Source organism: Kryptolebias marmoratus, linkage group LG3 (genome assembly GCF_001649575.2).
Source record: "Kryptolebias marmoratus isolate JLee-2015 linkage group LG3, ASM164957v2, whole genome shotgun sequence".
NCBI lineage: Eukaryota > Metazoa > Chordata > Actinopteri > Cyprinodontiformes > Rivulidae > Kryptolebias > Kryptolebias marmoratus.
Window position 1 is genome coordinate 28106485 of NC_051432.1, and position 27657 is coordinate 28134141.

The 27657-nt window shown below is 39.1% G+C and overlaps 2 protein-coding genes and 1 long non-coding RNA gene across 10 annotated transcripts; 1 reads left to right on the plus strand and 2 right to left on the minus strand.

Annotated features, from left to right (window-relative positions):
* Positions 1–733: 733 nt before the first annotated feature.
* Positions 734–19057, minus strand: zmp:0000001082 (integrin alpha-D). The gene is made up of 31 exons (XM_017441613.3): positions 18965–19057; positions 15119–15242; positions 14795–14880; positions 13370–13449; positions 13175–13289; positions 12953–13083; positions 12711–12853; positions 11992–12142; positions 10871–11006; positions 10698–10771; positions 9612–9729; positions 9326–9468; positions 8877–9023; positions 8605–8802; positions 7787–7917; positions 7030–7187; positions 6782–6948; positions 6569–6685; positions 5964–6034; positions 5739–5880; positions 3724–3822; positions 3518–3597; positions 3360–3440; positions 3141–3216; positions 2640–2747; positions 2510–2554; positions 2297–2422; positions 2107–2220; positions 1954–2025; positions 1756–1866; positions 734–1643 (listed from the first exon to the last, which is right to left on the minus strand). Exons 1-31 carry the CDS (start codon positions 19011–19013, stop codon positions 1392–1394), a joined length of 3645 nt encoding a protein of 1214 aa, XP_017297102.1. The 5' UTR covers positions 19014–19057; the 3' UTR covers positions 734–1391.
* LOC112449973 lies at positions 4805–27232 on the plus strand. Of its 7 annotated transcripts, none has more exons than XR_005232932.1 (7): positions 4805–4917; positions 8927–9030; positions 17858–17906; positions 20604–20723; positions 23807–24225; positions 24958–25466; positions 27217–27232. It is a non-coding gene; the product is annotated as an uncharacterized LOC112449973 (long non-coding RNA). The 7 variants fall into 7 exon arrangements; XR_003038521.2 differs by lacking the exon at positions 27217–27232 and adding an exon at positions 17008–17148 and having other exon boundaries at positions 24958–25944; XR_005232933.1 differs by lacking the exon at positions 27217–27232 and adding an exon at positions 17008–17148 and having other exon boundaries at positions 20607–20723; positions 24958–25944.
* Positions 22721–25763, minus strand: LOC108251355 (nicotinate-nucleotide pyrophosphorylase [carboxylating]). Of its 2 annotated transcripts, none has more exons than XM_017441614.3 (5): positions 25659–25763; positions 24984–25245; positions 23832–24142; positions 23037–23168; positions 22721–22963 (listed from the first exon to the last, which is right to left on the minus strand). In XM_017441614.3, the coding sequence occupies exons 2-5, from the start codon at positions 25234–25236 to the stop codon at positions 22748–22750; spliced, it is 912 nt and encodes a 303-aa protein (XP_017297103.1). In that variant the 5' UTR covers positions 25237–25245; positions 25659–25763; the 3' UTR covers positions 22721–22747. The 2 variants fall into 2 exon arrangements, with proteins under 2 accessions (XP_017297103.1, XP_017297104.1); XM_017441615.3 differs by having other exon boundaries at positions 25655–25716.
* Positions 27233–27657: the final 425 nt, after the last annotated feature.

Genomic DNA, 27657 nt, shown 5'->3' on the forward strand with positions numbered 1-27657 from the left:
GCTGATATGAACAAATCCTACCAGCGGTTAGAAAGGGCTGGACTGAAGGACAGACAGAGACACTAATCATGGAGGCCGGGGTCTATCATACCAGGCAGGATCCAAGATGGAGGCTGGGTGAAGATGCCTCTGAGACAGTCCAGCACATAAAACTGGGATGTAAGATGCAGGCAGGCGAAGCGTACATGGAACACCATAACCAAGCAGCTGGAACAGAGAACAGGAACATCTGTACCGAATATGGACTGGAAGTCCCACAGTCACAGTGGGAGACTCCACCTAAGGTGGTGAAGATACTGTGGGACTTCCAGATCCAGACTGACAAACAGCTGATGGCTAACCAACCGGACATGTGGTGATAGATAAGATATAGAAGAAAGCAGTGGTGATAGATGCAGCAGTCCCTAGAGACTGTAGCATCAGGAAGAAGCTGGAGAAACACAGAGGGCTGAAAGAGGAAACAGAGAAGCTGTGGAGAGTCAAGGCCTCAGTGGAACCAGTGGTCATCGGAGCACTCTGTGCTCCAACAGATCCCAGGAACAACCTCAGAGATCTCTGTCCAGAAGAACAGCTAAGATACTGAACAGAACCCTGAAGATCCCAGGCCTCTGGTAGAGGACCCGCAGCAGCTCTTTGAGGGCGAACTAAACTCTGATTTAAATCTTTAAACATCTAAGAGAACCACAGCTCGGCGGTGATGGTTGTAATCTCTGCACTTTCTTTTTCCACCTGCTTGTTTCAACATAAAATGCTTTCAAGAAGGAACCAAAAACCCCAAAGTGTCCTACTTCCCTTTGTACTTTTGTCACCTAATTATGACCTTAAACATTCAGCAACCTGGAAACGTGTTAGTATCTGACAGTCATCCCCAACTGCTAACAGATGAGATCTTTGTTTAAATATTTGGCATGCAAGGCGGTGGATGATAAACCTTCCTTCAGGTGAATGCTGTTTTTATTTATTGCTAAGATTCTACGTATTTACAGCAGTATTTATATTTACAGAGAACAAATAACTTAAAACTGCTGAATCAGTACCCCAGGTGCACACGTATGTTCATCTTTACAAAAACACATCAGTGCAAGCGCCCTTGTTTCTGCTTTTTGTTTTCAAGAAGCTCAACGTTATTCTTATTTTTTCAAACTGTGGTTTCTTTAGGAAAAGTTGCCCAAAAGGTTTCGAAGGTGCTCAGTTTTTTTAAGTTTACTGCAGTTAGGAAAACCGTGATTATGTACTAATTTGTTAATTAGAATGAGAAGATGCGATCCCTATTTTGTATATTCAAACATTACAACATTATTGTGCAAATTGATTACCAAATGTATGTGAACGGCTGCTAATTCTGTTGTTGGAAACACTGACAGGGTGATTTCTCCTGTGTCAGGTTGAAGTTATGAAACATTTATGTTTTCCAATTGATCCGGATCTTTTTCTTTGTCTGCCTGCACAGGGCTGCCATTAGCCTCACTGGCATCCAGAAGCTTCTTTTTTTCTTGAATTTCGTCAGGTTTTTCAAAGGTTTCCGATATAGTCGTCTCGTTGCTGGGGCCAGGGGTCATCTCGGCAAATTTATTGTCTTGAATGGAAACTTGTTCCTCTTGTTCCTGATAATAGTCAGGTCTTTTCCTCCTGAAGCAGCCCAGCTTATGAGAGACATGAGAGCAACGATTAAACCAAAGCAACAAATACCATTTCTCATTTTAATTCTGTCAACTTTCAGCAAAAAGCTCCAAAATCCAAAGGTGGAAATCTCACCTTAATCATGATGATTGTGATTATGATCAGAAGCAACAATCCCAGTCCGGCTCCAGTTAAAATGATCTGCAGCTGATCGGGGGGGTTTATAAACTCAACCCGAACTTCAGCCTGTTAGCAGAAAAAAATACTAATTATGTTTAAATTTTTAAATTGAGAATTGTTTAACTAAGATTTATGAAAAGCAACTGTCGGTACCCATTTCATTGTTGGACTGTCTTCCTTCCACAGATCAGATTTCTGAAGCTGCTCCTGTTTGGAGCCTTTTTTCTGTGTAATAAAACAGAATAAATCAGATAATTTCAACACAGCATATTGAAATGACTCCACTCCGGTCAACCTTAAACCTACCTCTTGTTTATGAGAAGCCAGAACGTATGTTTTTCTGTCGTAGTCAACTTTTATAAAACTCCTAAATTTGACCTCCTTGTCGACTCCAGTATATCGTTTAAGAAAGGCAACATTCTGCAAAGTAAAAGCACATTATTTACAGAGATATCATGCATGCTGCGTATTTATCTTCAGCTGCTGTAGCACGTACCGCTGCGTGTTGCTTGAAATCTTTAAATTGTACGTTTCCCTTCAACCGAAACTCAACTCCTGAGTTATTCTTCAAAATAAAACTGTCACACTTCACAACGACACACTTGTTTTCTGGTGAGCAGAACTGCAACAGAGCAACACTTCATGTTACTGAGCGATCCATGTTTTAATGACAGTCAGAATATTTTTATTGGAAATCAGCTGAACCCACCTCAGGTCCTTCCAGGTCAGAACTGTTCGAGCACTGAGTTTTGTTCTTGAAGATATAGAAGCATAATGTAAGAATTAAAGGGTTGTAGGAAAGACACACAGCAGCCATTAAAGTAAGAACAAAAAGTTACCTGCTGGACAAAAACTTGATAGTCGATCACTTCAAAGTTGTGTTCCAGTTTCGTTGGGAAGAACAGAGAAACATCAACGGGAAATTCCTTAAAACCAATATTATCGATCTGTAAATGAGAAGAAACTTATTTAAAGTATTATAAAACCCATTCAACAGCTTCATGTGCTGATTTAGGGTTGGATCATGAAGGTAACATATCAAGGATGGAAACACCTCCAAAGAGAGGCCAAGAAGAAGCATCCTAATCAGAGGATTGAGTCAGCTTTCGATGTAGAGAAGCAACAGCTCAACTTCAAGCTCCTCTTAGACGATCGAGACTTTCATCCCATCTCTAAGGCTGAGCCTGGCCACCATATCGAGGCCATTTTATCTGCTTGTACATACACCTTCACATTTAGAGGATCATTTCATGGAGATGTATAAATTAACACATTTTTAAAAAATAAACATGCTTTCTTGCTTCACATTGACAAATCTGATGAATACTTAAGAGACTCACTTTATATATAATATCCATATTTTTGGGGTGAGTATCCTCTGGTGTGAAGTTTAAATAGGAGACAGTGTTTTCATTTCTGGAAGGAATACAAGATGATTAGAAGATACAAGGAAGTTGTAGGAATATACAGATAATTAATGGGTTAAATAAGTTGAATAACTGAAACATTTACACAGCAGATGTACATCACAAATTACTGTTATTGTGAATAATTCTTACACTGTTAATGCCATTCTGATCTGATATTGTACTGGGATACTTTTGGTCACGGAAAAAGAACTGCTGGAGTTTGAATTGTCGCTGAGGATGAAAAAGATTTTTGTCATTTTTAGCAACATGGTAATTTTTTGTCTTTGTTTAAAACATCTTCTTGGTACCTTGTTCCAGTCACAGTCATGGACAGGGTGTCATTCCACTCAAAATACTTGGAGACGTGGAACGCAGTTTTGAACGTTGCCTTTAAGAAACAAAGACATTCAATCAAAGTCAAGCAGAAACAAAGGATTTGTCTGTGGGTCAGTATTCACACAGCAGGTCTCAGTCTTCCTGTCCGTTCGGAGGGTTTCTGTGTGCTTCGACTCACAGAGGCTTTGCTGCGATACACTGGAAGGCTGATGCCACACACGGTTTTGTCGAAAACGCCATCCAGATCGAAACAGCTGTGGAGGGTTGACCTGCTGGACTGATGGGACAAAATTAATCCTGTTACAGTGATATAAAACTCCAGGTTTCAAAGCAGAACTGCAATGATAAAGTGAAGATCAGAATAAATGAAACTGTGTTGCAGTTCGTGTGCCTTTTGTAAAAACTAGTCCTCAAAAACAGTTTCTAGTCTTTCAGTGAAATATTAAATTTGTTTTTTTCAAAAACACAAATGTTGGCTGTTCATTTTGATGTAAAGTATATTTTAAAAATGCATATTGTCAGTGTATTAACTACAAAAGGTAGAAAGGTTCTGTGATTTAATTATATGGCTCTGTTTTGTTTGTCAGGGGTATTTCTTTCATCTCTTACAAGAATGTCTGACAACTGGGTGGAACAAAAATCCAGTGTTTTCATGGCTATTCTAAGTATGTATTTCATTTATTTTTCAATTATAGCTGCTTTATTGTTCTGCTTTCTTCTGGGAAACCTACAAAATAGATTATCTTGAGCAGTTATCACCATGTAAAAGCATCAATAAAAAATACTTAAAATGCTTTAATCGAATTAATGAAGAAAACATTTGATAAAATTCTGTATGTAAATTAAATTGTGGTGTTTCCAGAGAAGGTACAACTGGAAGCTCTATGTTGGATGAATGGTTGAAAATGCAGATGGGAAAACAAAACTTTAGAGCCCCCACCACACACACACACACACACACACACACACACACACAAACCACCACAGTCAGACCACACCACCACACACACACCACACAGGTTTAAGGGAAAAATTAAATATTTCAAGACAAAATGACTCCCCACCCCATATCTATGCGCCGATTCCTCTGGAATATCTTTAATCGCTATCAGCTGTTGTAGAAAATTATCATGAAGGAATAACCGAGAAATAAAGGAGAGTCATATTGTGCTGTTTTTCGCATGGAGATTGGCGGCAGCTGTTTTTTTTTTTTATCGCAAACTGCTGTAGAATGGCTCTGATTGGCGCATGCGCAGCAAGACGTCGTTCGCGATTCCTGCTGCCGTTACTCGAACCTCCAGCTACTGATCCAACCTGTCGGCTCCAGGTCCGTCCAGAGTCCAGCCGCAAGCATAGTTTATTCAAAGTAACAGTAAGTACATATTTTAATTAATGTTTTCGTTTGTTTCCTCAAAAAGTTTTGAGTTAGATTGTGAAATGTGTTTGGGATTGAATGCTAAACGTTTTTTTTTACCGTTAGCTTACCGGCGTTAGTTAGCCTAGCCTAGCTTAGCCTAGCCTAAGTTTTCCCTCTTGTCATTTTTGATGTTCAGATGCACCTCTACACCAAAAATATATTTAAAAAGTCGTTTTAAAAATGTCTAGGTAGCAACAAATATCTATTTACTCAAGACCAAAATTAAGAACTTACATTGTGGAGCTTTTATAAATTATAAAAAGTAAATGATTTCTGTATTTTATAGTTGCACTTGCTAAATAAATTTTAACTGTTAGCCGTGAAGCTCCTCAAACCACCATAAATGGAGACTAAATCTTTTATTTTTAGACTTAATCTTTTAGTTTTACAAGTATTGGAATAAATAAGATTTACTCAGGATTAAACCTTTGAGCTTTTGGAGGTTTATCAAACCCATTATTTATCATTTAAAACTTTAATAGAAAAGTGAACAAAGGAAAATGTGTGTATTTTTCTATTTCCAAGCCATTAGCTGGCTTATTATTGTCATTAAGTTATTGTGAAACATTTAATTTTTATGATAGTGAGGAACGGCTGTATTGTAAATGCAGTACGGCGGTATCTTCCTTTTTCTGTCATGTTAAAGGTTATTTAGTTCTGTTCTTGTTGCACAGTGTTAGTAGTGTTTTTAGAAACTGATTAGTAAACTGTATTTCGCTCCTGCTGTGTGGATAATAACAGCTGGACCTGATAAATGATGACGGTATTTAAATCACCTGTGTAAGGTTCATCCTGGAGAAGGAGAGGCCTGGAGGATAGTGCATCGTCAGGGTGGTGTTGTATGAGTCATCACCATCATTATCCAGTTTTATTGACACGTTGAAGTAGTTATTTTCAGTCACCAGTAATGTTTCAGACCTAAGAGAGGCAGAAGACTCGTTATGATCAGCCAGAAGCGATTATAGTGATATGAGTGGTGTTCTGCGTCGACAGACACTCACGTGAAGTTGAAATCCACTGTGAGCTGAGCAATGCAGATGTCATTCGTTCTACAATGTTTTTCAAAGGGAGCCTGTAAAAAATGAAGTCCTTTATTTATTTATTCTCACAGCTAATGCCTCCCATAAGAGGGAATTTACAACATCTTGGAAAAAAAAAACCTCAGTTTGGTTCAAGAACAACTTTTACATCATGTTACCTCTGCAATAAACATCAGAGCAACATATTTCTAAACCTGAGAATATGTTGGCTGAAACATTTGTTCAGTGATCTAATCTTATTTATTTTCTGTTTAGTTTTATAAACGTGTTAATATTTTTTGTTTAAATAAAACATTTATACCAAACAATTTAAAATCAACATCAATGAAATAAAACTTTTCTAATTAAGTTTAACTGCCAACATAAGCAAGCTTTTTAGCTGCTTCTAGCTTTAGGATCTGAATCCTGCAGTTTCAGGACAGACGATGATGGAAAATAACACTTCCTTTTTAAAGCATGTTTAGTCTGTAACAGAATTAACTGCAACTTCAGGCAAACAGGAAGGTTATTTCCGTTTTTTAGGTTATTTTGGTGAGAATGCGTTCATCATGTTACAGTCGCCGTACCTCAACAACAGCCTGCCTCCCGCTGTCGACGTTCAGAACCACCCCCACGGTCTCGCTGTCCACTTGGGAAAAGTTTAACCTGATGTCGACGGGTGATAATGTGTCTCTCACACACTTCTGTTAAACAATAAGGGAACAGTTACAGATGAAGGGTCCCCCCCCAAACAATAGCATAAAACGAAAATCTTTGGATTTGAACATTAATTTTCATACTGGCATGTTGATAGAATGGTTGAAGCAAGTTTTGGTTTCAAGCAGTTCAGAGAAGTGAGTAATACTTCTATCTTTCTTCTCATTCTGAGGGAAAAATCCTCGATTTGTTTGTCTCATCGGATCCACATTAAGAGTGTAGGAGATGTTCAGTCCTGACCTCGCTGCCTCTGCAGAGTCAAATGATGGGATTAAATTATTAATCTGACAGATCTGATGTTTAATATTACATTTTATAAAGAGACCCCCACCTCCTTTACTCTTTGTTGCCTCCTCTTTTTCAAAGCAGGCTGTTATGGTACCCATTGGTAAACTTTTGTCTTTGCCAGCCAGGCAGTCGATGTCCTCAGTGCTGATCTCTCCGGGATAAAACGACAGGTGAGCCGTCACGTTAAAGATGGGTTTAGACCTGAACATCGAATAAAAGTAATTAAAGTTGCTCACGCACGAGGATAACATTTAGTTTTATGTACAGCTGAACAAAAAACAGTAGCAAAGTTCACAATAAAGTCAGAATGAAGTTCTTTAAAGCTGAACTGAAATCAAATCTCAAAAAACTGACATTTCATGAATGTTATTTCGTCAAACATCCACACAACACTGCAGGGACCTATTTATCTGACCTAAAACTTAAATAAACTGTTTTTAGTGTTTAAGTCAATAATTTCAGAAGTGGGTGATTTGTGGGGCGGAGTTCATGAGGTGTGCTGTGCCACGGCCGGCCAAGAACGCTGCTGCTGTCCGATTGTTTACTGGTGGAAATGGAAGAAGCCTTTTTGAACCCAAAGAAATGCTGGAAGACTTCACAGGAGTCATGGATCTACAACCATACCAGTATGAACCTGAACCGACGGCTGGATCTCCAGAATCAGATGAAAACTCTTCAGATTTAGATTTTGATGATCACCAGGACCGTCATGGCCGACAAAACAACACGCATAACAACCAAGAGATTGTTGGTGTGATTGTTGGAACGAACTGAAGTAACGATTCGTCTAAAGTTCATACCTTAAGACAACGGCAGCACCTTGTGAGCCAACCACAATATCTGGGAGTCCATCATCTCCAAGGTCGAGGTGTCCATCGATGGCTTGTCCAAAGAATCTTATCCCTGTTCCAAGTTTCTTTCCTGTGATTCTCTGGAACAACAAAATGTTTGGAAACTGAAGAAGTTTGTACACCAAATGTGTTTGTTACAGAAGTGGTGGAGGGCAAAAATGATGCATGTTTAAACTTTCATCAGGCACTTTCTGAGCTACGGTCTTCCACTGCTCTTTCAAAAAGGCCTCAGGTGATTTTACCACAACGTTCCATCATCTTGTTTTTAATTACCTTTTTTAATCAAAACTTGAACCCTTTTTTCTGAGAACTGCCTGGATGCTTCTTCCCATCTTTGGCTGATTGACCCAGACGTCTATTTTTGCTAAAAGCAACTAAAACCTGAACTTATCTATCAACAGAATACGTGTCCAATGTCTTTCTGTTCATCTAAGACAGGCTTGTGTCCTCAGAGCAGAACTTTTCATTTCTGGTTTGTTTAAAACTTTAGGTTTAAAACCACAACCCAGAATCTTATGATTAATCCTCACTTTCTACAGGAGTGGTACTTATACGCTCCAAGTATAAACCTTTCTGTCTTTCTTTGTTTCTCTGACATTTCTTTTCATTGTGTTTTTGCTTCTGTTTTCTCAATTTGTTAAAATATATTTTCAAACTCAATGAGTTGTTCAACAAAAACACAGATAATTAGGTTTTTTTGTTCTACTGTTTGGTTTAAATAAAAGTTAAAATAAATGACACATTGAGGTTTTTGTTCCAGTGGTCACCTGGCTGAAAGGGCTGCGTATCCCTTTGTCTCTGTCTCCGAGGTAGATGTACACAGCCCCCCTGTTATCGTCCTCCAGGGGGGCTCCAACAGCAACATCTCTGAGTTCATCTCCATTCAGATCTGAAAGACTGGATATGGTGCTGCCAAATCTACCCTTAGATGGTGCCGTCACATGATATACACTCATTAGTTGGATCTGTAAGGATAATAACTGAATAATAGAAGTCCTTCACACATTCATAAATTAAACACCTTCTTACTGTGTCCCACCTCATCAGAAAGTCTGTAAATGTAGATCCTTCCTTCTCGTTTCTCCTGAGGTTGGTAAAACATCGGAGCTCCCACCAGCAGGAAATCCGTGTTCCCGTCTGAGTCGATGTCTACAGAACACAGCTCTGCACCGAAGTAGGAACCAATCTGAAAGGTACAGCATGAACATCCTTTGTGCCATCAAGCAGCTCAGTTATTTTCTCAAGGGTTTAATTTTTGACAAACAAGGTGCCAGGAAGTTGTGTGGTTTTCTTTCTCTAACCACTGAAAACCCTGTGCCTGTGCACAACTGATTATTTTGAGACTCATTTCTAAAACTTTCTAACAGAAAACAAACCAAAAAGCTTTCAGAGGCAGGTTAAGGTTTAAACCCAGTAAACACAAACAGTTTTGTTATGAATCTGTAAAAATCTAAATTCAAACAGAAAGTACTCAGCATGGACACCAACCTGGTCCGCGTTTATTCTTTGAGCTGTTGTCCAGTTTTTGTTGTTTTGTGTGAAAAGTACGACCTGTCCCGTGTGGTTAAAACGTGGAGCACCCGCAAAGTATAAAGGAACCCCTTTCCTCTCTCCGACAGATAAAGAGTATCCTGCAACAGTCAGTTTCATATGATCTTAAACACGATCTTAGACATTAACAAAAAACAACAATTAGATTTGAAACTGATGGAGATAACTTCCTGGTACTTTAAGACGGATATAATTTTGATAAATGAGCAGATAATTAGTTTACCCATGTAGGAATCCATTTCCATTTCTGGATCTGAAATCTGTGTTTCGTTTTGTTCTTGATGTTCGTGAAGAGAACCGCGCCAGCTGTTTGATCCCACAGAACCCAGAACTAAGGTTTCCTGTCAACACAAATGTCTGGTCAGAACACAGATTCTTGGGGACTATGATAAATCTTCTGTCAGCCTTCTTCCTTTTAGGCAGCAAATATAAATGATCGTGCTGCCCCTCAGGTAAAGGATTTCTATACTGATATGCAATTATTAACTCTTGCCTTTGACCTCTGTCTAGTTTTTGAGTTTTGTGACTTCCAATGATTTTACCAAGATCAAGATGTCTTTTATTGTCTCCATTGGGGGAATTGGTCTTGGGCAGCAGTGCTACAGACAGCTGCAGTGGCATTTCCTCAGTACACAGAGAGGGATGCTACATGCAGAAATTACACATTAAAAGGATCAAGGAGACCACATCCTTCATAAGCATATTTACCATTTTGACACAACAGATGTTAAAGTAGTTGGTCTGAAATCTTGCTCAGCAGTGAGACATGGTATTATGGGAGCAGGAACAACAAAGACCTATTCCAGAGGGCTGGACAGCATGACTGTACAAGGATTTCTGAACGATGGGACACCAGGCAGCAGGTAGTTCACATGAACAGTTTGAACACTGAAGAGGGGGAGTTCCAAGCTTTAAACTGCATGAGATGCTCCGCTGTGCACAGTTGATAAAACCCTGGAATTGTAGTCTCAGGTCTGCAGATTAAAGTCACCCAAGAAAAGGATGGGGGCCTCGGGTGTGCATTGTAACTGGGCACTCCTGTTATTTCTGTCAGTGGATCAGGATCAATAAATGCCACTGGGCTTTCAGACACAAGCTCTCTAGACCAACATATTTTACAAATATAGTTCTGATCTTTGAAGTTAGTTTCTGTGGAACAGTTATGGACAAATGATGTCTTTGAAACCAGTCGACTGCAGCTTAGCAATCTGGTCCAAATGAGCCAGTTCTAAAATAGATATTCTTTTTATTAAACCTTTAGATGTTTACCAGGCAATAAATAACAGATGTAAAGTTTTACATGGCTCACCTTGTGGAAGACTGAACTGAATCCAGCCTGAGACATTTCATTGGTCATTTCTTCTGCACGAGTCACTTTGGACCCTAAAAATAAGACATTAGGAGAATCAGTGATACTGCTGTATAGACACAAAGACAGAACTCTGTTTAGTGATATAAAAAAATGGGGGAAAAAACAATTACCTTCAATTTTAAAGATTTTATTCTGAAAGTTTTTCAAGACTCCTTCGAGCCCATTATAGTTGTCTATTTTGAAAACATTGGTGTCTTTTGGCTCCGATGCAATGGGTTTGAAATGATTTATATCAACATCTTTGACCTAAAAACAGAAAAGAGAACGGTAATGTCAAAGTCCCGTTTAATGAACGTTTTAATAAGGTTTGTAGGGTGAGTTTTTGTTTAAATATTTATAAACACGAGTAAGGAGGGCTGGTGGACCCTGATTGGTCGGCTTCAGTGGCCTGATCTTTCTGCAGATGTTCTAAATTCAAGAAAAAGTTTTATTACCTCCAGTGAGGAGGTTCTGATTTTGGTCATGTTTGTTTGTTTGTTTGTCTGTTAGTAAGATCACATAAAAACTAATAATAAATAGATTTGGATGAAATTTTCAGGAAATGTTTAGGTTCTCACATAAAAACAAAACAAATCAGGAAATTGAGTAAAAGAAAAACATGAACAATTATTTATGTACAGAAAATGTCAAATTTCATTCTCAGAACTCTGAACAAAATTATTGACATTATTTGATTATTATTTTAAAATTTTAGCTTCCTAAAAACTAGATTAATTTCAGTAAATTGCATTTTATGCCAAAACTATTTACAAATCTGTACCTAACTTTTTAAATGTTACCATCTGTCCTATCTGTCCCCTACACGTCCCATCCGTCCCCTACACGCCCCATCCGTCCCCTACATGTCCCATCTGTCCCCTACATGTCCCATCTGTCCCCTACATGTCCCATCTGTCCCTACATGTCCAGGTGACAGTTTATCATTGTTTGGGGTGTGGGACCTCCTTGGTTCGGCAATAAAATCTGTTTTTTTAGTCAAGATGTTGATAAATTACATTTTCCCAGCTGTATTTAAATCCCTGTTAACGGCCAAACTTCAGTATTTAAATTCCAGGTTTTCAATGATTCCCGTTAATTCCCTCGGATAGTTTCCAATAGATCTTCTGTAAGTTCAATGATTACTTTAGAGTTACTTTAAAATCCATCCATTAGTTTCTGCCAGACAAAGGTAAAGACATCATTTCCTACCTTTTATGGCAGCAGGTGATAAATACAGTCTGTTAGAGCTTACCCCAATGACAATTCGAATGATGTCTTTTCCATCATATTGTTTAACAATGTTGTTTGTGTCACTGTCACTTGGGTCTCCATCTGTGATCACCACCAGAGCTTTAGTTGCATCAGGGGAGGCACCTGAAGCTGGATTTTCTAAGATCTCTGACCTGAAACAAACAGAACCTTAGTGATGCCCAGCACTCCTTGAACAAATGCATATCGCCCGCCACCTTTCAAGCCAGAGTTTTAAACTAAAATCAGCTCAGTTATGTCCAGTTTGGTCAAATCTCAAACACTTTGTGTGACTGCACGGGATCTGGTGAGATCCCAAGATATCAGTTAGCGCTCACAGTATGACTGTCAGCTACTACCACACCAGTTTTAGCTCAATATCTGTAAAACTGAGTTAGAGCCATTTTGGGTTGGCTATGGTCAGTTAGCTGTGGTGGCCATTTTGAATCGTGTAGACTACATAAGTTAAGTTTTAAATGTTCCAATGATTATTTTCTGCAAATTTCATTAAAATCAGTTCAGTTATTTAGGAGATATTTTGCTAACAGTACAGACAAACAAACATACACACAGATACGGGCAAAAACATTATTTGTTTTGTCATGGTGGGCAGAATTTAAACTTCCTCTTTGAGCATTTATTCATGGAGTTTTACTTCTTCAGTAAATGAGATGTTCACAGTCTTGTAGCTGTACTAAATGTGTGTAACGCAGCTGAACTTACCACACAAATCTGAGGGCTTGGTATGTGTTGGTGAGACTCTTCATGTGCTTCTCTTTGCTGAGTTTCTCAAGAGCACGACCGGCATCATAGTCATTAAAATCAAAAACTGTCCTGGTTACCAAGGAAAACTGAACTGCTGCAAACTAAAGAAAACATTCACCACTGAAATGTCAGAACAAAGTTTTATACAAGTTCATAATGTAAATTCTTTAAATGGATTAAGGCTGAAATGGTGCAGTGACCTTGATTGATGTGTTTTTAAGGGTCTCCATCATATCCTTAATGAAATCTTTGTTTTTGTTAAATTCGCCAGTAGTCATGCTCTGAGATCCATCAAATAAAAAGACCAGGTTTACTGTCTCTTTGATGCATTCTGGAAATAAAAACAGTGTAAAAATTAGTAAAGGATATGTATCTGAGGATAAATATTGGAGATACCAGGTTACTTTGAAGACCTAGTTTACCTTGAAACACAGGTTTGAAAGAGGAGATCTGCTGAAGTTCATCAGTGAGGTTATAACACAAACTGTTCAGGTAGGAGTTCCCATTACATTCATGAAACAGACTTGGACTGCAAACCTAGAGCAGATCAAAAGAGGTGACAGAAATCTGATTCTAGATGTTTATTTTGGTCAAAAACGTCAAAAAGTGTTTCTTACTGTGAACCTGGAGCCTGTGGGGTGTGCAGCTACCGACAAGCCGAGGTGCTTCACTGAAGAGGAGTTTGATGGGGAACGGTCTGCAATGGTAATATTTGAATATGGTTATAAATGTTAGAGTTAGTTGTAGACACATTTTTCAATTGATTGCTGATCCAGAACCCGTCCCCTTTTCTTTCTCGGTTTTTGGAATGTGAGCAGAATGTGGTTTTACATCGTCTTGGTGAAAAAAATGCTCAGATGTTCCTGAAAAGGATGTGTTCCTTGAAGGCAGCAGATGCTGCTGTAAAATCTCTGTTTTAATACTTCCATCAGAACCCTGGTTTAAAACCAGAACACAGAACCAAGACCAGAACCATGACAGAACATTGATCCAAACCTAAACTATCACAGAATCTGTCTCTTTTGGAAATAGGTGTTGACTACAGTCATTTCCATCCTCTTGGCAAAATCCGCCACAGATCCTTCCAGAATTTCTCTTTGTCTTCTACATCCAACCTGTGGAGCAGAACCACTGACAACATTCAGCATCAGACCTTCTACTTCTACCTTCAGACACATCATCCTATCTGACTCTCTTCTCACCTCGACTACATTCCTCGCTAACTCCTCCTTTAGGACCAGCCCTCCTCCATTTCTCTTCCTATCCACACCCTGGTAAAACAGCTGAAACCTGCCCCGATGCTGCGAGCCTTGCTGCCCTTCCACACATCACACATCTACCTCCCTCCTCTGCATCATGTCAGCCAGCTCTCCACCTTTGTCTGTCATTGTTCCTACGTTTAGAGTTGCTATCCTCAGTCCTACACTCTTGACCTTCCTCTTCTCCCTCTGTCTCCTGGAACCTCCTCCTGGTCTTCCACTAACAGCAGCACCCTGTTTGTCAACAGCACCGGTGGCGGTCATTGTTAACCCGGGCCTTGACCGATCTGGCATGGTGTTGGTTGGATGAACTCGCATGTTAGTTTTCGCAAAAGTGTTTTACGCCTGACACAACCCTCACCATTTACTTGGGCTTGGGACCGGCTTGAGAAATACATTTACCTGTGCTCCCTAGTGGCTGGTCTTTATTTTTGCTGAACTGCTAGCACTAAATGTCTTCCCTTTTACTGATTTTGGAATGAGTTGTAGCCTGAAGACCAAAGAAGTCATTTTGTTTCAGTAAACACCATGAGGCAGACTGGAAAATTCTCCACTGTCATAAAAACATCAGAGGAAATCATCAGCTTCACACTGTTCTCCCTGGAAGAAATATCTTGGGTTAATTAATTCTGCCTAGAATTAAACCATAATCTAGAGTTTCCATATCAAATTTGCTTTATTTTCCTTACTATTTCTGATTTTTGAGGTTGCATTTTAATACTTTACATCATTGGAAGCTACTTATTATTTATTTATGTATTGGAGTGTGAAGTGTGAACATACCATCAGGCCTGAACCACTTTTCTGTTCGATTCTGGTCTCGTCTGAATATTGCTCCTGATCCATTCAGAGGTGCCGTGACGATTATCCTGTGGACCACATGAACACTCAGAGTTCAAACATGGAGCAAAGTTTTAACAGAAGTGCATCGGCTGTCATAAGCAGGGTGTTAGCCACACATTAAATATTAAACATGAAACCACAAACTGTTCCTTCTCATGATTAGGGCTTCATGAAAGAGAATAAGTTTTTATGTACTTGAGCAGCACAATGTTTCTGCAAAAACAGCGGTTTTGAATTTCAACATAAGTTCTGCTTTTAACCCACCCTTTGTTCCTGGAAGATGAGAACTGAAGCACTTTATACCCAAAGAAATCTTTTTGTTCACCAGAAACAACATCAGAATTCCTCACGTTGATATTGAAAGCTGAAGAGATGGAGATGATTGCAGCTGAAAAAGACAAGAAGTCGCACAAACTTCATTTAGAGGAACGTTTACATAAAAAAACTACTTATTTAAGATGAGGTTGTACAAAATTTAACAAAACTACAATATCAAAGATGGCAAAATAACATTGCAGACACAAATTTGGCGATCAGACGGACCTCCGCTGGCATTAACACCAAACCACCAAACCAAAAATAAAAAAAAATGTTTCCAACATCCTCAAGCAGCAAGAAGGACATATTTACTCAGTCAAAACTCTTAAACGTTTGCATTTTCAAGTCTTCGTATGGCATTAAAACAAATCAAACTGATTTTCTGTCATTAACAATTCATCCCTCGTGGCGTGATCATTTATGATCGTTAAGAGCAGAAAAGAAATAAAAATAAATTAGTCATTATGCCTTCCACCCCTTAGTGTCAGCCAAGGGGAAATGATAAAATTGTTTTGAATTATTGCAATAGATGCTATAACTCATTCTAGGTAAAGCTTTTGACCCAATTACCTTTCTGTAATTAAAAAATTAGCATTTCTTTAAGCAACGCCGCCCTTCATGCCAGAGTTTTAGACCAAGATCTTGGCTGACCTTTTGGTGCTTGGCGTATGTGTCGGGGATGACTTTTAGTTTCTGCTACACCAGATTTTAGCTCAATATTTGCAACATTTTTGTGTTTGATACGACTGATTAGTTGCGACAGCCAACATGAATCAGTTTGACTCCCAAAGGTTTATCAGTTGTAGATGTGCAGTGTACATTCAGTGATTACTTTCTGAGAGTTTAATTAAAATCCTTTCTCCTATTCATGACATATTTTGCTAACAAACACACAAGTAAACATGAAATACGTCAGATTATTGTGGGCAGTTTTTGAATTATAAGACGCTATGGAAATCTGATTTTTACCAGAATAATCATGAAGAAGAAGCTGTCTTTGTGAAGTTTTATTATCCTTGCTCAAAGGGAGCAGAACAAAACAGGACGTGTTGACAGTCAGCTCAAAGAGGTTCGGGTTAAATGGTATTTTATGGGCAGCTTCTACAGCAACAAGCAGATCTGCGTCTGGGATCTTCCGACGCAAGTCAAAACTAAAACCAGTGGGCACACGTTTGTTATGGAAAACCAGGCTCTGCGCCTTCCCCAAAGTTGAATATCAGTCATTTAGAAAGTATACTTTTATCAGCCGTGAAAGACCTCAGCTGTTCCTGTGACTAAACAGAAGCAGATTTTAATCTAACAAGAACAGTCCATTTCATAAGAAAAGATAAGGCTCAAGATTGAGCAACGGACCTTTTAGAGTCCTCAATTCTTTATAAACTTATAAACTCTCAGTTTGTCTGTTTTTCGTTTCAGTATCGGTTAAACAGAACGTCGAAAGAAGTGTGAACTGTTTGTTTTAGAGAAAATAGCTGACAAATGAAATGACGATAATGAGGAACAGCTTAACTGTCATAATGATTGTGGTTTTACGTGCGTTAAAGTTTCATGTTAATAAGTTTGTTTTGCATCAGAAGCACTTGGAGGTAACATCTGACTACAAAGACTACTCTTATATGCTTTATGAACTTGTGAAAGGAATACGATTATTTATTTTCTTAAAAATAACAGACGTGTTGGAAGGATTATGAGGATTATGTATTTATATCGCTCTTTTCTCACCAACCGGGTCACTCAACGCCTTTTACAACACAAACTGCCCTCATTTACCCGTTCATAGAGATGTAGTAACTTATTCTGTAGACTAATCGGTGCTTTGGATTATACTCCTACAGCGATGGGCTTGTTGGAGGCAGTGAGGAGTTTGATGTGTGACTGGTGCTATCGAACCTCCGTTCCAACCGCTGAGCCACAGCCGCCGCTCTGATGACAGTTTGGGGTTTTTCACAACAACTGATGTGCAGCTGTGTTTTACTGTAAGCATTCATGCACCAGCCAGACAATAAAAGATGTAGTTCAATAGAGACAAAAACAAATAAAATTCAGGATTTACTCTATGATTTTTATAAAGTTGATTCAGACGCAGTAGATGTCAGACATCTTACATCTTTCTTACAGAAGATGATCTATCTTTAAAACTTCCTGTGAAAGGTGTTTCTCACACTTCAGACACTGATGTGCAACAACTCTGCGCCTGCAGAGACGCTGTCAGGACTGCATCTCAGCCAACGTTGAGGAAATACTCTGTTTGAATCGTCCCAACAAAATAAAAATAAAGCCCCTGTCAGTACAATTTCAAAACCTATCGCTTTATTTAACTTTTATCATCACAAACAAAAAATGCAAAACAATCTTACTTGTTTGTATGATTTCCTCAGCTGGCATGTATTCAGTCTGAACATTTTTTTATTCTGAGATAATTAAAGTTGGGAATGGTAAATTTAAAAAGTGTTTCAATAAGTTCAGTTTTTGATATGGTTGCATTTGTTTAACTAAATGATCATGGATTTATTTAACAGTTTAATAGTTAATTTGTGCCAAAAATAGCAAACAAACTACAAAAATATCTCAGAAAAAGGAAACCTTTGATACCAGAGGTGGACAGTTTTTAACCATCCATTTTTCTTTGAAAATGCAAAATAAATTTATTAAATTGTGTCTTATTTTGTTTATTTTTCTTTACAGTTGAATGAGATGACATTCCTCCAGCTCCGTACGACCCGGTTACGTTCAGGTCAGTCTGTTTAGGAGAATCATCGCTTTTAATTCACAGAAATTACAACTAATTTCTGATTCTTGGATTTAAAGCAGCTTTAAACTATGCTGTAGTTGATTGTGTTCATTCTGTAGGATCAGTGTCATCATTTATCAGATTCAGAGGCTTTACTTACATAAAAGTACTAATAAAACAATAAATTAAAAAAAGCTTTTAGGTCCATTTTTGTAATATATATTGCAAAGCATTTGGTCAATATTTAATTAGTTCTTTATACATTTTGCATATAGAACTTTTGATAAAGTAACCTGTAACTATTGTCAGATAAATGCTGTGAAGTAAAACTTAAAATATATTCCTCTAAGTAGAAGTAAAGTTAAAACACATCAACCTCAGTTTTATATTTGAGTAAAAATCATCAACTTCTTATAACAAAGTCTCCAAAATTTACCTCAATTCAATGTCTAAAGGCTTATTTTTTATTTAAATGTTTTACATTGTGTGGAGCGTAAACTCAGACCAAACTGACTCTATACAGTTTTATAATTTTATTAATAATATCTTCAATCACCGCCGTCATGTTGCAACATCTCGCTGTAATATCCTCACGCAAACGGGATTAAAGGTTCTGTTAGTTTTGTCTCTCTGAGTTTGGATTTAAAACAGTTGTTTTCGCTGACAAAATGAAATAAAAATGAGTTAATAAACATAGTTTTAATCACTGTATAAAAGACAAAACTGACAGCTTTAATGAAACTACACCCAATATGGTGGTAACTGTTTGTGGTGAGGATTTCCTGTTTTTAACCCGAGTAGTTTCTGGTCATGTTTAACAGGGAAAAAAGCTAATGAAATTTTATACATTTGCTGTTATTCAGTAAAAACTATTGATTTATTTAAAATAATAGTTATGGATTAAATTGGGTGAAATCTAAGATTCTCAGACTTTAAACAACTTTAAGGCTTTATTTTTAACTTTTCCTACTCAACTGTAAATCACTCCAAAGGGTCCTGCAGCCGGTGGAAAAAAACTCTCTGAAAACGTCTCGAAATGGATTAAATTTGTGAAATCTTACCCGCAGCCAGCACGCAGCTGAGCGTGGGAAAGCGGCGTGGCTCATCCATCCTTCATGCAGAGTCGAAGTGTAGTTGACGCTCGTTGAGATGGGTGTTTGAGCAATGCTTCCTGTGGATTCGAAAAAAAACGGGGTGTTTCCGTAACAGCAGGTGGTACTTCTGCTATCAGAGACATCTCTGAAGAAACATCCCTGTCAGTTAGAAGGAACCAACTAGGGTGGTTGTTCTCTATTTTAAACTATTTTGGTTTGTCCTACAGACAGCAAAGTTACTTTGGGAGCCAATTTAGGAATTTTAAAATGATTTATAAAGACTTTCTATAAACTGTAGGATCATCCAGTGCTGTTTTTTATCCGGTCCTGAGGGAGGAGCTGTGGTGTTTGAGGACATTTGGAGTGGCAGAGAAGTATGTTAGACTGGTACAGGACATGTATGAGGACAGCAGGACAGTGTTAAGGACAGCAGGACATGTATGAGGACAGCAGGACAGTGTTGAGGGACATATAGCTTCAACGTGGAGGTGGGAGTGCATCAAGGATTGGCTCTGAGCCCCTTCTTGTTTGCTCTGGTGATGGACAGACTAACAGATGAGGACAAGCAGGACTTCAAGGACTTGGAGTCCACTGTCCAGGAGGACAAGGAGTCTGTTAAAGAGGTGAAGAAGAGAGTCCAGGCAGGATGGAGTGGAAGGAGAAAAGTTTCAGGAGTGAGCAAAGGTTGAAGGTCAAAGGAAATGTTTCCAGACAGTGGTGAGAGCAGCCATGTTGGACGGTTTAGAGACAGAACAGGAAGTGTCAGAGCTGAAGATGTTGAGGTTCTTCTTGGGAGGGACAAGGATGGACAGGATTAGGAATGAGGTCATCAGAGGTCCAGCACAGGTTGAAGGACTGGGAGATAAAGACTGAGATGGTTTGGACATGTGCAGAGGAGGGACAGAAGGATGTTAGAGACAAAGAGGACATATATGGATGCAGTTAGAGAGGACATGGAGGACAGAGGACGCAGAAGACAGAGGACTCGCTGTAGAGACCCCTGAAGGGAACAGCTGAGAGAAGAAGACTTATCTGGACTGGATTTTTACTCACATTATGAGATGACCTGCCCCAATAAACAGATTTTTTTATGGAGGACTTTTATTAAAGCACATTTATTTAACTTACTGTAACAAAAAGGAGTTGTTCGTAAAAACATCTGTAAATATTTGTATTAATTTTGACTGAACAGAGGAAAAGATTCACTGGAGGCCTGACTTGTTGTTTCTTGTCACGTTTGCTGGTTTTAAATTAGCTCATGTCATTAACGTTGTGGTTAACGTGCACACTGTAAGAAACTGGAAGTTCAGGTATATTTCATGCTACGGGGTGGACGTTAAAAATAGAAATCTGTAAGAAACTTGTGTAAACTCTCCTAACCTGTTCTAGAAATAAGGTGAAACAAGATACTTTTTAGGGGAAAAGCTAATAAAATATAAACTTACTAAATGTAATAGTGCTCAAAATTCCTGTTTTTTTTACCTGGACCAGTTTGAGTATGAAGTTAAATCAGAGTAAAACTTGAATAAAAACGTTTATTTTTATAATTTGTGGTACAAACCGGTAAACTGCTGTCGTTAAAGTTTAAATGTTTTTCCTCTCTTAGAAGAATTGGATGTTAGAATCTCAAACCAAAGGCGATAAAGGCTGAGCGTCACTGGATGCTGCAGAAGAACCGCATCGAAACCAGACGACCGCCAGCGGTGCTTAATGCACCCGTCTGCAGGTACCATCCAGGGAACAAAGGGGTGACCTCGACCTTTGACCCAGTAGGGTCATTGTTGACCCATGAGGCGTCCAGCTGTGCAGTTTGAACCTTTCTGTGTTAAAGGGTTATCAGAGCTCGGACAAGAAATCGTCAGGGAGCGCCATGACAATACGTTCGTCCTAGCATGGACGTGTGAAAACCATAAAAACTGCAGGTTTGAGTTTGGAAAGTTTGGAAGCATCTTGAGTTTTCTGTTATTTTGCATGAACATCAAAACTGAAGAAGCTACAGTTGTAGCAACAGTTTTAGTCTGTATAAATATTGTACTTCCTGTACGGTTTATATTTGTAATCGCGCACGCCAGAACTGACACATGTTGCTGTTTTAGGTTCTGTAACTTATACTTTTGTAGAAGGAGGAACCATCAGGTTTGTTATCAGCCTGCGTCTCTGAAGGTGGATTAGTTTTAGATCATCCATGTAAAGTCTTTTTTTTTTTATGAAAAGTTACATATTCTTCAGCAAAACAACACTAATCTGCACCTTTTACAACAGCTCGGTTTCACAGTTGCTGAACAGGATAGACAGTTGACTCAGGAAAAATAAAGTCTGATTCAGATTCTCTGGTTTCTTTGGTTTACTGACATCAGACTGCTGACATTACAGACTGTAAGAAAAAATGGGTCAGCGTTCGCAACTCTAAAACACAGTCTGCACATCTAGAGCCCGTTATGTTAAGCGAGTCATTTCCCTGTTTTATAAGATCGTGTTGAAGGCAGCAGAGGGGGATCTAGAGATCGATTTTATTGGGGTGATAAAGGTGTGACACGAGGCCCCAGCAGGTAAAATTTATTATCGCTGGAAAAGTTTTACTTTTGGACTTAAATTTATGCATCCAAGTTATTACCTCCACCAAGGAGGTTATGTTCTTGGTAACATTTGTTTGTCTATCTTTCTGTGCACAAGATTACTCACAAAGTTATGAACGAATTTTCATTAACGTCAAACACGGAACAAGGGATGAGATTTTGGTGGTCACAGATGACCTGGTGCTCTAACTCTGCCACGGAGTAATGTAAGAATGTCAAACTGCACAGCTGGACACCTCAGAGGTCAAAGATGATACCTGTTGGTTTCAAGGTCCATGGGGTCAAAGGTCAAGGTCACTGGTGACCCCTTTGTTAAAAACTTGTCTCTGCTCCTACATGTGAGCCTTTAGTTTCCGGTTGTGTCCGTTGATTTGTCTGTCTGTCAGCAAAGATCAGGTAAAGACTAAAGAACAGATCTGGATGAAATGTTCAGGAAATGTTGGATTAGATTCTGGTTCTGATCCAGATCATGTCCAACAACTGTTTTTGAAACTTTGATGATCGAGAGGTTTTAAAAGTCTCTCCTGGTGAAATTTCCAGGTTTGCTGGCGGGTAAAACCACTTTGAATTTCAAGAGGGGTGTGTTCAAATTCCAAATCAGTGAGTTAGGATAAAGATTCAACTTCTGTGGAGTAAAAATATATTAACTACCCTTTAAATATGGTGGAAACAGGAGTACAGAGGTAGAGCTGTGACTCTGTGCCATCCTGTAGAGAAGTGGTGTCCAGTCCTGGTCCTGGAGGACCTCCATCCTGCAGGTTTTAAATGTTTCTCTGCTCTTCAGCAGGCTGTTCATCACTCAGTCAATCAAATCAGGTGTGTCAAAGCACCTGAAACACCTGAAACATGCAGGATGGTGGCCCTCCAGAACCAAGACTAGACCCCACCACCCCAGACCCACCCCTGGTAGCTTGGAGTTTATTCTTGCTCCGTCTTTCTGTAGTTCCTCATCATTTCTCTGCTTGTTAGTTTCATCTTGTGACGGCTGTTTCTCTGTTGACATCCGTAGGTTTTATTCAACAACACAAAGCTGCCATTTGGCCCACATGCAGTAAACCATGTGCCGGCTAGTTTCTGTTTTCCTTTTATCCCTAAATTACAAAAAACAAGATCTGAATTGTTTCCACATCAAGAAGAAATCAACCCAAATTATTAAAAAAGTGTTTATTTTTATTTATTTAGTCACTTTGCAGGGCTTGTTTGTACTGGGTTTTTGAACTTTAAGTGAAAAATCTGCGACTGGGCATCCTTGTGTTATGCAGCCCAGAGAAATGATGTCTACGTGTGAGGAGAAATACAGCGTTATGTTTTCTGGGCTGACGCCTCCGCTGGCTTCTATCTGAAGAGTCGGGAACTCGTTCTTCAGCGTTCGGGCTGCAACATGGAGCTCCTGCAAGCGGGAGACCCGATGAGATTTCCCCCGCAGCAGTAAACATGAGCTTTTGATTTCGCAGCGATTTTACCAGAGGCTGAAAGTTGTCCAGCATGACGATGTCGGCTCCAGCTGCAGCTGCTTCTCGGCCCTCCTCGGTGGAGCGACACTCCACCTCGATCTTACTGCTGAATCCGCACACCGACCGCGCCGCTTTCACCGCCTGAAAACAAACAGGGCTTATTGTGTGTTTACTCAGACTCAGGATGATTTCTGCAGCTGTTCCTGATGTTTTTACTTTATTGTGTCTTCATCAGACTCGGCCTGTCGGCGACAAACTGCAGTCGGTTGCAACATTTACTGAAACAGGAAGCTGGAAGATCTCTTTATGTGACATTCTGACTCTGAGCTGAGATAAATTGGAGCAAAAGTTGAGAAGTTGCCTAAATTTAAAGTTTATTTTCAGACTTTTTATTTTAATTCATAAATTCAGTATTTAACTTTAAGTTATGGAAACAGAAAATGGATTCCAGATGAGAATTATTTTAATTGTTTGAGATAATTCAACACTTAATGTCACATTTGTTGTTTGAAAAGCAATGGAAGAAAGATAATCAGTTTTTAAACAAATTAAATTATTATTTTTCAGATTTAATCTCTCTGAACAATCACAGCGGCACAACTTTTACGATAATAATCTTAAAATCAGTAAAGATGTTTTTACTTTGTGTCTAAAAGAACCTCAGCTCTTCTGTTTTGTTCTGGAAGTGGAACAAAATGGATGGATCAGCTGTTGATTGTGTACTGAATATATTTTAAGATGTTTTTTTCTTGGCATTATAATCTTTCTTCCGTTGTCAGAAGAATACCCGGCTCCACTGCACACCTCTGTGATGCTTCCTGATGCCCAGACGTGGTTGTCCTTCAGCATCACCATCCCGCTCAGGTCCTGCCTGTGCATGGAAGCCCCGCCCACCAGCATGGCGTACTTCTCCACCAGCCGGAAGCCCGGGGTGGTTTTCCTCGTGCCCGCCACTTCTCCGTGCCAGCCCGCAGCCTCGGCCTCGGCTTTGAGCCGTGAACAGCGGCTGGCGATCCCCGAGGCCCGGGCCAGGCAGTTCAGTGCCGGTCGTTCCCCCAGGAGGAGGCACCTCGCTGGGCCTCGGACCACAGCTGTCAGGGTGACCACATCTGGACCTGTTGATGTTGAGGAAAACACGAGGACGGAGAGGTTGTTTTTCTGAGGGCGAGTAAAAGAGCCATCTGGGTGTTTGTATTCAGTTAAGTGAAACTCGTGCTTTTTATTTTGAGCACTTTGAAACCTCAGAGGCAACAACAGTTCCTCTTTTCAATTAAATGTTTTATTTGAATCAGTTTTTCTCTCTTTAAATCCCAACTGAGCTTATATACAGCGCAGGATTTAAAACATTTTCAGAAAGGTTTAAAGTACACATATTTTAAATATTAAGTTTTTCTCTTTGCAAAATATGAAATCAAACCTAAAAGTATTATCCTGAACTATATTGAAAGGTTTTCGTGATATATTGAAAGAAACAAATCACTCGGCTGAATCTGTTAAAAACCACGGGAAAGTTTGGTTTCTGGGATTAATCTACGTCTGTGTGGGAAAAACGAAGGGAGTTTAATGTTCCATCTGTTTTTAGTCACTTCGGCTGTTTCTGTAGGGAAACAAACACACCTGCGAGTTGGCATCGGGTCACAAATTTTCAGTTTAAGGACACATTAACCATCAATATAAGAAAACATTCATGACTTTGCAGCAAGTACCTTTAATATATACAAAATCTAATAGTTCACAATGTTTGCTTCAGATGCAGATAATATTTAATTATCACGTGTGCAGATTTTGCCTCTAAAGGAAGCAAACCAAACCTTATGAAGTTATAGGTTAAATGTCATGTTGCTGGATGCTTTAATGTCTCTTCCGATGTGTTATTTTTTGTCTAACTTGTGTATTTCACCATGCATCACTAACTGTCCTAACTTTACAGAAATCTTTATCAGCAGCGGATCCTACCGATGTCGGCTCCTTCACGGTGAATCCAGTCCACGGTGCAGCCGAGCTCAGCGAACACCGCCGTGAAGAAAGGACTCCCTGCCAGGATGGTGTGAGGGGTTTTACACAGCAGCCTCGCCTCGACCTCCTCCGATCCGACGCACACTCCTGTCGGGTCGAAGTTTGGTGTGTCTTCTGACAGCCAGTCTCGTGCCAGCCGGGTCAGAGCGTGGGGTGGCACTGAATGTACTAACGGGTTTGTGGGTTCAGACATCCTGAAGTCCTGCAGGAAACGGGTAATTCGCTTTAAACTCGCACGGAAATATGAACTAAAGTCATGGATGGTCAATTAGAGATGACTGCAGTGACTCTGAGGTTCAGAGCAATTTAGTGTTTACATTTTAAAAGTTTAAATATTGATTCCTATTATTCCTCCTGCTCCAGACAACAAAAGACAAAAGTGAGGGGTGGAAAAAGCCAAATCAACCAGGAGATAAATTTAAGGTGAGGAAAAGAAACATTTCTACGTTCTCACAAAAAGTCACATTTCCTTTTTTTTAAATTTTCACTCATCGTCCAAACAAGACAGAAACAGGAAGGTGAGCATGATGCCTGCTTATGTCATCTCCTGCAGAACGTGATATTACAGGAAAACACGGAAATGTGCAAATAAATGCAAATGAGATGCGTACCTACCTCTTTGAGCAGCTCCTGTCCTCTGCGGCTCGGACTGCTGACAGAGCTGAGCTCAGAGCTGCAGGGAGCGAGAGACGCGGAGTTTGACCCCGAGTCCGCGTTGGAGTGTTTACAGGACGTCACTCCGCAGCTTAACACTGATAAAACCAGCGTTCATTTACAGAAAACCACTTTAAATTAATTCAAAAATCATTTCAGGTCCATGTGATTGTGGCAGGAGGTGGTTTTACTCGACTCAGTTCTGTTCAGTTGTTTCTTTATTAACAATAAAACGGTTTTTACTTCACAGAGCGAGCAGGAAACTTATTTAAACTCAGTTAATTCTTCAAACCTTAAACAATCTGGGTCCAAAACCTAAAATCTGATCTTCTGCTGCAGTTTGGACCATGGAGACCTCTGAGGTCGTCTGGATCAAACCTGCAGAAGCTGCATTCAGCTTTAATCACTAAATATCTGAAAACAAAACTGCTGCCTTTCATTAAAAATATATTTTATTCTGTTTCTGTATTCCTGTATCTTTTATTCCAGCTCCTAATCAGAGTGGGCTTTTTAAATTTTAATTTTATGAATTGTTCTTTCTTTGAGTGTCTGTAACTTTACATTTTGATCTTTCTACATGCTTTTGTTGTTCTTTTGTCAACATGTTTTTAATTGTTCATGTACAGCTCTTTGAGTTGCACAGAAAACTCCTTTAGTCCAAATCTATATGGTGATGAATAAAAACAGGGTTTCTGTGCAGTCTTACAAAATATGAAAAGGTAGAGAATTTAGTTTTAGCAGTTTTAGTTTTGGATAAGTATAAAAATTAAAAATAAAATCTGGAAAATTATTTGTTTTCCCAAATTTAGTTCCCTTTCCTATTTATTAAAATATAAAAAAGGTCTTTGAGATGGTGAACCCCTAGTTTTCTTCATCACTTTGCTGTAGATAATTAATCATATTTTACTGACAGTCTGTAAATGTTCAGTCCCAACCTGACTCAGACATTAAACACAACGTTTTTTTATTTCACTATGAATTCAAACAAGTTTTCCAAACAAACATAATTTTGGATTGAAAAAAAGCTGGAACCCTGCCGTTAAAACCATGTTTATCTTTTGTGGTACAGTTTGTTTTTGTTACAATTGAGATAAAAGCCTCAACATTTACAGTAAATTTACATACATTTCAATAAAAAAATAGCTCTAAAACTAAAGAAATAAATTGAGTTTGGAAATGTATGGAAACCCTGTTTGTAAAAAGCTAATTTAGTTAAAATTCAGTTGAGTCCAACAGAGGAGAGTTTCTGTTTAATTTATGAGACTAAAATTAGAAGAGAAATGATCAGCTTGGAGCAGACAGAGAGAAACAACAGGACAGTTTGTTCAACACGGTCGACCCAGTTTCTGTCTGTAATATTCAGATCAGCCACAGGTGGAACTCATTTACCTGTGGTTTCCTTCAGGTGAGGCTGCTGCAGCTCTGTGGTTCTGGGGTTTTATAATCTCCAGGCTGCAGCTGTTTTATTGCACAAATATTACTTCAAATAGAATTAAAAAATTACTTTCGACTTGTCCAGGTGTCCCTGTGATGGACTGAAGACCTGTCCAGGTGTCCCCCGCCTCTGACTGCTGGAGACAGAAACCGGCTCACCAAAACCCAGAAAGGAGAAGCCGGTAAAGAAAATGGATGGATAAAATCCTGAAAGCCTTTCTCCTGTCTGTTTAATTTTACTCAAAATTAAAAAATCCGTTTTCTCTGATTTAATGATCAGACCGCACTGTTTTCAGAGACAACCTCAAGAGATAAAAGCCAACAGGAGCTAAACACTAGCTAAAGTAGCAGAATGCTAGCTAAAAGTAGCAAAACGCTGGCAAAGATGGTTTATTGTTGTTTACTGTTTCTTTTCTTTCCTGTTGTTGTAGTTAATAATTTTTATTTGTTAGAGCTTTCACAGGTTTGCCTCCCACCTGGAGGCCTTTCTGGGTGAAGTTACATGTTCTCCCCATTCACAAGTGGT

Bases quoted from the DNA above. Each gene is read 5' to 3' on its own strand.
- LOC108251355 (XM_017441614.3), bottom strand. From the start codon at position 25,236: ATGTCTGAACCCACAAACCCGTTAGTACATTCAGTGCCACCCCACGCT. The intron at 24,143-24,983 runs GTAGGATCCGCT...CAACATCAACAG, and splicing joins CCGTGAAGGAGCCGACATCG to GTCCAGATGTGGTCACCCTG. The intron at 23,169-23,831 runs GTGTGCAGTGGA...GTTTGTTTTCAG, and splicing joins CATCAGGAAGCATCACAGAG to GCGGTGAAAGCGGCGCGGTC.
- zmp:0000001082 (XM_017441613.3), bottom strand. From the start codon at position 19,013: ATGGATGAGCCACGCCGCTTTCCCACGCTCAGCTGCGTGCTGGCTGCG. The intron at 13,450-14,794 runs GTATGTTCACAC...TTACCATTGCAG, and splicing joins AAAGTGGTTCAGGCCTGATG to ACCGTTCCCCATCAAACTCC. The intron at 7,918-8,604 runs GTGACCACTGGA...TTGTTGTTCCAG, and splicing joins TACGCAGCCCTTTCAGCCAG to AGAATCACAGGAAAGAAACT.